At 40.4% G+C, this 8,763-nt stretch overlaps 1 protein-coding gene across 1 annotated transcript in view; it reads left to right on the top strand.

Annotated features, from left to right (window-relative positions):
- The first annotated feature begins 1,547 nt into the window (after positions 1-1,547).
- LOC135241855 (piezo-type mechanosensitive ion channel component 1-like) overlaps positions 1,548-8,763 on the top strand; it is a 62,650-nt gene continuing 55,434 nt past the window's right edge. The window contains exon 1 of the mRNA XM_064312592.1: positions 1,548-2,609. Within this exon, the coding sequence (XP_064168662.1) occupies positions 2,546-2,609 (64 nt within the window). The 5' untranslated portion in view covers positions 1,548-2,545. The remainder of the gene's footprint in view (positions 2,610-8,763) is intronic.

The following is an 8,763-nucleotide window of genomic DNA, read 5'->3' as shown; positions in this document are numbered from 1 at the left end:
GTAAGCTATCCGTGGTTAGCTCACGCATTAGCAATATGAACTACAGGGGAAGAACATCGACTGCACTGATGGTCAATCAATCAGAGATATGTCGACTACTGGTGATTTGACTAGGCTAATTTTCATATAACTGTCTGGTAGACCTGCTGTTAACCAAGCAAGTTATCGTCGTAGGTTTTCGCCAGTCAGTTAATGAGCCATTAACTGCTACTACTCCATCGCCGTTTGTGGTGTTTACTTGCTGGGTGACGCTAGCTGACCGATCGTTCGCAGGTCACTTTTTACCGAATAAAAATTAACACTGTCAGCGGTGATTAACAAATCTACCAAGTATTTTAATAACTGGTTTACAGGCGTGTAAATATGACAACGCACTTTGAAGAGCAAGTTTTCCACCTGTTGCATAAAGACAAAAATAATGTACATTAAATTTCTAATTATTATTATTTTCTTGCTAGCTTCTAGCTTTGTCACATTCGTGCAGCATAGCCCAGGTAGAAATTTACGGAATGTACATGACTGACATGGAATATTTGCCGGTTAGGGTTAGCTAACTAGTCAAATGGCTTGGTAGCCGAAGTTGCGAACTGTTTTAGCATAGGCTACTGGACTACCACATATAGCAAATAAGCGTTAGCTGATTACGCTTTCTGCCAACTAATTATTTGGTTAAGTGGGCTAAAGGAAATAGTAAAAATGACTCGGTTACCGCAAAACTTCAGAGGATGATTATTTTATGGTCGTCTAGTGCAGCTGTAAATAGCACACGCTACAATGAAACCACTACAAAATGGGATGCCTGCATTTTCTGACTTCGCACAGGTGGACCGTGGTCGGAACCGCAATGTCAAGGCCAAGAGACGCCACCTCCCACCCCAGTGACCACAGATTGTAGCCCCTACTGTAGCTCAGGCTCCGCAGTAATCCGGAAGTGACGCAAGCTGTACCTCATTGGTCCAGAACAAATATTGGCACTGTGCCCAAATGACGCAATAAATCATGAAATCGACCCATGGACAGTCATAAGACGAATAAAATACACCTATTATGACTATTTGTTCTTGTAAGAAAAAAATATTGACTGTATTTTGATCGCATTTGTGCCGTAGACTTACATGGAAACCGGATATGAAAACACCTATACTGGAGGCATCCGTAGTGGCGCTGGTGAGCAACCAGGAACTCCAACACCAGGAAATGAGCTTCAAAAACGAAGTCTGGTTTTGGCCGCTTGGTTGAAACGGGCATTTTATTTTTGCTATACGATATACCACTAGATGACGCTATTAGACAAAGGCACGATAATATAGCCTACAATTTCATTGTAAAAAAGAAAAAGAAAGGTGAAAGGAAAGTAAAGAAGAACGCTGATATAACGATCACTTGAATTGTCCAGGCGTGGGCATACGTAATTCATAACGGTACATTAGTCTCACTGTCCGTGTAAGAATACCTATGTGGAACATAGTAACACGTGGTCTTCATTTTGGGTATGCTCTGCAATGTAATATATAGGCTACCGAAGACGTTGAAACTACAGTAGTAGAACGGGAGAACAAACAGTTGGCCTTTATATGTAATCTACTACACAGTGATTGTGTGTAAAATTGTGGTAAATTTTCTTTGACATTTTAAATAGCTAGACAAACCAGCGAATAATTCGTTTTGTGAAATGTGAAATGCTGGAACGTAACATTTTGTAGAAATTTCAATGTTTTAAAATGTAAGATAAGCGACTATCTTGGTCGGTGTGAGTTTTAATAATAATTTCTAATCACAATGCATTTGTTGACAGACTGAAAAATTTAATAAAATTTAAATTCGGCCTAATCATTACTGCAGAGCGAATTAGGGGAGGTTCAGGACGAAAGAAAGTTAGCGCAATTGAAGAGGGTGTCATTACAGTGGGACTTACAGAAGGTAATATTTAAGACCAGAACACCAAGGCAGCAGTTGCAGGGGCTGCCTAGCGGGAAATCTACAATATCCTCCTAGAGCTTAAACCATTGGACGCCACAGATGCCAGAAAGTTTTGTGTTACGGTATTACAGCGAAAGCGTGCGTTTGAGCTGAAGAGCTGAAAGAACAGAACGAGTGCGTGTTGATGAATCACATTTTCCACGAATATTATTTTACAGGGAATATCCAAGACGCGGCTGTAGGGAAAGAAGCAAATTCTCAGCTACGGGAGTTCAGTCTTTGGGACGCTTTTGCGTGTTTCGCTCGTCTTAAGTTTGATATTCGACATAAGAAAACAACCACATGTAGAAATGCCATAAGGATATGAAAAAAGATGCATTGGATTTGATAACTATTCACAAAGCCCTGGAGAGAATTGTATTTGAATAATTCATTTGTGAAGATGGAATTAGTATGTGTATTCCAACTATCTGGACATCACGTATTACTGTTGTTTCTTTTAACATGAACTTTGGTGGTGGTAGAGTTTCTTAATTTGTGAGACTGGAATTTGCCGTTCCGTCGAGGAATGCTGGTGGAACTCTAGTTGCTGGAGCTACAGTAAGAGTGCATTCGTAAAGCACTTATGGAACTCCAGGTGGTGTGTGGATTGCTCTATTGCTTTCTGCTGCCAACTTTCTTACTAACAGGTAAGGTTTTCACGTGTTGTATTTATATGCCTGTTTTTATGTCAACGTGGTTTGTTTGTTACAATAGGCTGTTTGAGCTGTGTTTGTTTATTTTCCCGTAGATTGTAAGTATTATTGTGAAGACCTACTATACATTCGAGTTTTACAAGTCTTTAGAGTTTCATTAAACTTATTAATTAAATCTGTTGTGGTTATTTCTGTGGGGAACCCTGAGAAGTGCCAAACTCTCAGTGCTGTATAGGCATGGGGCATGCCCCGTCAAGGCGTAACTTGGCTGGATGGCATACCTGCCATCCCAATGTGGTTATTGGCCTTTTATGGGGGTTTTTCACTGTTACAGTGTATCATCAGTCACATCTTCATCAGTTTTGAAAATAATGTACCAGGATTACTGTACAGGTACTGAGTAATTTGTTCAGGTACATTTTCTTGTCATTTCTGTGCTCAAAATTTTAGGAAGGTGCTACATCGTTACCGCTCTTTGCAAATCTTTTCTGTGTGTTTAGTTAGCTCTCCCGATTCATCAGGTGTTTATTTAACAGACACACCCTCTGGCTCTGCTTCCACAGGACTCTGACTAGACAGACACTGTGTATTTGGTGTTAACACACTGCTCCCATGCACTACACTTATCCTAACACCACTGGCTAGTCCTGCTGCTTTATAGCTTTCGTTCTTATTTTAAGGCATCTTTCATTTCCTTTGAAGGTTTGTGTCACTAGACTGCCATTCTGCTTCTATTTGCATTTGTGTATTTGAGTTATTTTTGTGATACAGCCTACTTTCAGTCAGTAGCATGTATTCTCTCTGTTTTATTCATTTTTTTCCCTCTTCCATTTTCATACTCTCCAAGGTTGATGGCTGAAGTTGATTTTTTTAAACTTGTGCATTCTAGCTTTGTTACACGCAAGCATGGCAAAGTCTTATGCTGTGGGCAGGATGTCATGGAGCATGCGGCTGCCTCTGTCACATGGGCACCGTGTGACTCACAGGAAACAGAATTTCTGAGAGTGGCTTCTCTCAGAAATGTGGTCTGCCAAGCGATTCTGATTTTAGCATTTCCCTAATTGTTATAGTATAATATGAACCAGATATTAAATCCAGTACTTCTTTTAATGCCCAACTCTCCATCTAGGAGGCTTCAGGAGAAAACAGGAGATTTGGGTGCTGTCATGATCAGGAAAGACTAGTAAAATGGAGTCTGGAAGCAGTGTTAACAAGCGTTGTCAGCACAATTGTTCTGATAGAATGTACAGGAGCCCTGAAGCATGATACTTCCAATCTCTCTGTGAAGGAAGGTCCTGGATAAATTTTAATCATTCACAATCTGGAGCATGTGCAGAAGTCTGGGGCTGTATTTCTGCACTTGCTACAGGTAGAGAGTTGGTTGCGAGCTCATTTTAATCTGGAGGCCAGCCACTCTTCTACAAGTAAAAGTTCATTTTATGGTGGAATTCCCTTTTAACTTTGCAGGACTCACTCACTTGCTGGATGAATCAAGATGTTGCGTTTGCTTGCCAAGCAGCAACTGTCATGACACACTCTGTCATCTCTTCCATAGCATGCAATACAATCATGGTGTGTTTCAGCACACAACATAACTGAGCCATGCTAGCTAGCCATGGGAATCATTATTCTAATAAGTCACAAGGGCATTTCCCTGCATTTAAAACACCAACTGAATATTTGCCATGTCATTTTAGAATGGAAGAAAACTTGCATACACACTGTTGCACAGTAAATGTAAAGGTGAATGGCAATCCAGTTTTACTCTAAACGCTGTCATCCTTGCAGTGTATTCTCGGAGGGAATAACGTTCATGTGAGCAGTCTAGGTCTGCTGAAGTAATTACTGTTCGTTTAACGATGGTGCAAAGTAAATAGCTAGTGAGCACCCTTACAAAAAAATCACTTGTTCAAAACCACACGTGAACAACTAACATGTGAAGAGTACACATGTGAACTATGAAATCCAACTTCTAAAATAAGAGCAGAAAAAGACAACCTATGCCATTTCAAGTCACATCTTTTGTTTTCACATGAAAATTGTGGTTCACATTTAAAAAATGTGATGTGAAGATGTGACCTATTTTCTTTTCACATGTGAAAATGTAAAAAAAAAAAAAAACGGGATTAAAAATATTAATTACAAAAAAATGTTTAAAAAAAAAATTGCAATTTTCACATGTGAAATAAGAATTCACTTCACCTTCTGTGCACTACTAAACCAAATGCACGCTCCTGAACACTCTTTTCATCTCATGAAATAAATGTCAGGTCTGATCAAGGCAGGCTGTGAGAGGCTGATAAATCACACTGCAGATTCTTCTGCTGCAGTGATTGGTCAATACCTGTACCCTGTCAAAGGCGCCGCAATCTATCACTGCTAATGACTCCCAATAAGGATAACGATAGCATTACGCAGAAGGTAATGCAGGCTGAAAGACAGCAAGTGTAAACAGTCAGGATTCAGTGAAACCCATCATGTGAACACCTTCGTTGTTCCACCTGTGGCGTAATTAATATTTTGAGCCATTGCTGTGTCAAAAGCCTCTGGCATGATAGTGTAACAATGCTGTTGTTTGGGAACAGGCTGTGGCTATGTTATGTTTGATTTGTGCTGCAGTGCTCGTGCAGATGTGTTTGAATCAGTCTGCTAATTGCCTTAACAGATGAGCCACCATGAGTAAAATTTGCACAAATTTCCATCTTAGAGCTCTCAGAGTAAGGAGATGTCAACAGCAACCATTGATAAGAGATGAACAAATGTGGGAGGCTCGGAAAATAAAAATATCCGAATCTGCTGAATTTAAAATTTTTGCCTTGCTTTACCTCATGCTTTACCTTGTGTTCAAATTTGTTATGGTTAATAGCCATAGCTAATCCTGTCTGTTTCCAGTTCATAATTATAACAGTTTATGTTTTTTTTAAATTAATGAGAGAAAAGTAGGGGATGGGGGTTAAGTTTGACATTGTCGTTACAGTACTGTACTGTAGATATTCTCTCTGAAAGAGATGGAAAAAGGGAGGCCCTACAATGGAGCTTGTTGTGAGGGAGTCAGCAACAAACCAGAGCTCAGTCACAGCCCAGTCAGAAATGTGCTCTCTCACTGTTAATTACGCCGACCTCATGATCTGGGCCGGGCCCGCATTTTGTAGGACAAAGGGTGCATATTTTCTGGAGTCTCAGGAACCATGAGCTGAAAAATTGTTTAATGACGCGTGCTTGTTGCAAATCGTAGAGAGGTGATTGTTTCGGCATATTGGGTTGATGGGTGCAGGCTTGTGAAACAGCAGCCATTTTTCCACAAAAACAGGAAGCCGGGCTATTGGACAAGGCCAGATGTCCTCATGTTCCACTAACAATAGCCTTCTTTTTCTAAATAAAAATGGATAGCTCTCACACCTATTTTTGTGCAGTTTATTTTTGTTAACTGAAGAAGTAGCATGTTAACGACACTTCCATAGAGTATTACCTTGTGGATACTCATTGTGTGTGTAAATAAACTAATGTTGATTTTAGCAGTAGCCATGCAGCCTGCCATTAAGTCTCAATACCCGAGACACCTATAATGTTCCCAATTAGTGGTGCCGATTAGTCAGAGTATACACATGTAGAATTATTTAAAATACCCCAATTAGAAAAAAGGAGGCATATTGACCTTCAGTATGCACTTATTGTATGTCACATTGGATAAAATCGTCTGCCAAATAAATGTAATATGTTTTTGATTTGCCTTTTTTAATGGCTATTACATTCAAGAAAAATTATTAATTAGCAATGTTTTGGATGCAGTGAAGGTAATGTAAATAGGGTTTATGATAAAGTTAAGGGGTTATCCACATCAAGTTATTTAAAGGAAGACACTTAAGTTACAATGAGCATACCTGTACTTCATGTATGTCTTCACATGATTCTAGGTTTACTGTATTGGTCAGTTATTACAGTATCATGAATTGTTTATAGAGTGTAAAAATTGTTGTGCAGTGGAAATTGACATGTGGAAAAGGTGTGATCGGACCAAATATCAAACAATTATGTATACCTTACACAATAGATATTATTATAATAAGAATTGCCATCAGTTAGTGTAGTTGCAATCCTCCAGGATCTGTGTACTGTAGCTCTGGGAAACCACTTAAATATTGTTATTTGCCAGACATCAAAGATCAATTATTGTCAACAGTACCGTTAAGTGAAACTCCTGTCTTTCATGTTGATTAAAGTGACACATTCAGTGCACAGAATAACAAACCACTTTATCTAAGATATGCTGTGTAGTCATCCATTTTGAGAGTGGGCTAGACTCATATACATTAAGGCAGTAATATGTTCCACATGCAGGGCTCCGAACTGCAATAGGACTTTTGTCGTAAGGCTTTTTCCATCCCAGACAGGACATGACAGATATGGTCCAGATGATAAAGTATTGTGCTCGCTGGTTGCGTATCATTCAGTGGGATTCTAATGGGGAGGCCAGGCTTATTTGACTCATTATTTGGAACGCTAAATACAACTGTTGTAAGCCATACAAGACTACAGGTTTTTTTTTTTTTTTTTTTTTTGTGTGCAAGTATGTAACGGCTTCTAATGATTTCCATTGTACTACTACCATGAAAACAGCACAGGCTTTCCCATTATCATTTTATATCTCAACTCCTCGGGGGTGTGCATCCGCCCTCCTCCCCCCCCAAAAAAACATTACATTATTCCTAATTCTTCCCTAAAGTATTCCACATTGTACAGTTTATCAGTTAAAGCCATGATATGCTGTTTATTTGAAATAAATCAATACATTTAATCATAGGTCTTAATTCTTGGATGGTTAACAATGCAGTCAGTATTTCATTATGACATTTTTCAACACCATTTCAAATCTGGGGATTTAATCTCTGGGTTATAACAATATCCCCTGCAGTTCTGCATCATCCCTCAGCCTTAAGGGGAGAACTGCTGTCTTGTAGTCTGTGTCTGTAATATTTCGGAATATATGCCAGGAGGAACATGTGTCCTGATGCAGAAATGTACCCGAGCAATTTAATTGAGTAGGTTGTTAGTCAATGGTTTCGTTTTTCTTGTGTGTGCCTGGGTGTTGAGGGTGATGCCTCACAGTCTCAGAATGTTGGCATTGCAAGGATTTTTTAAATTTATGTCTTATGGTTCTATGAAACTGAGTCACATCCTGTTTGACAGCTGAGTAATTTTGCAGATTACCTTTACCCAGTCTCTGTTACAATAAAATAAGGACTTTATTGGACAGTTCCTCTACATTACGAGAGCTTTATTTTGTTTTAATCAGACTGATCCTTACATACAACCAGATTCAGAAATTAATATTAGGAATGGCAGATGTAAAGTCATGAGTGTCTATGCTGGTTGTTGGCTTTTTTGGCGGGGGGGGGCAGGGGGTGTATGGCAATGAATCGAGCCACCGTGTTGTGTTGCTGTGATGAGCTGGAGTGGTTTCAGACTCTAGATTAATTGTTGCAGGTTTACTGAGGGAAGCCTGCTGAGCCAACAGCTTCCTGGGCCCTGATGGGCTAAACGAGGCTCTCACTTATCTGCCTAATGAGGTGAGACAGGATGAAAACAGAAGCGTCCTGTCTGGCCCATCACAGAGTGAGGTGCTTGCCGGGCCTGCGGCAGAGATGGGCCAGGACCGCTGTGGCGCTGGTATTAATGGTGCGGCTAAGAACTATTTATCAGGCAGGGCCAGAGCAGCGGGAGTCTGCTGTCAGTGTCTCTGCGAACATGAATCAGAGACTTTCTGTCTCTGCTCAGGGGAAGGGAAACCCAGCCAGTCCTCTGGGGGTTTCTGGCTTCACCCTGAATCATTTGGGACAGCCCTAGACATTCAGCAACAGGGCACTGGCATCCCCCTTCCCCCGCCTGAAGCCATCCGTGTCAACTGTCAGAAGGAAACATCCAGGTGTGTGTGTTGTGCTGAGTGTCAGCTACGAGGAGCCTTTGTCTGTGGTGGAAGGAGACTTCCTCTCACCCTTTCCTCTCTGACTACAGCTGTTTCCAATGTGAGCCCCAGCTATGAAAATAAAGCACATGGGTTTTTGTGCTCCCTGTAATCAAGGACTGAAATGCTAGAGGTGGTGTATGTAAACCTCTCTTGAATTTGAAGGGAACTTACACTAGCTGAGCA

The sequence above is a fragment of the Anguilla rostrata genome, chromosome 16 (assembly GCF_018555375.3).
Source record: "Anguilla rostrata isolate EN2019 chromosome 16, ASM1855537v3, whole genome shotgun sequence".
Classification (NCBI taxonomy): domain Eukaryota; kingdom Metazoa; phylum Chordata; class Actinopteri; order Anguilliformes; family Anguillidae; genus Anguilla; species Anguilla rostrata.
The sequence above is the reverse complement of the archived record's forward strand: the minus strand, read 5'-3'. Positions and strand labels throughout refer to the sequence as shown.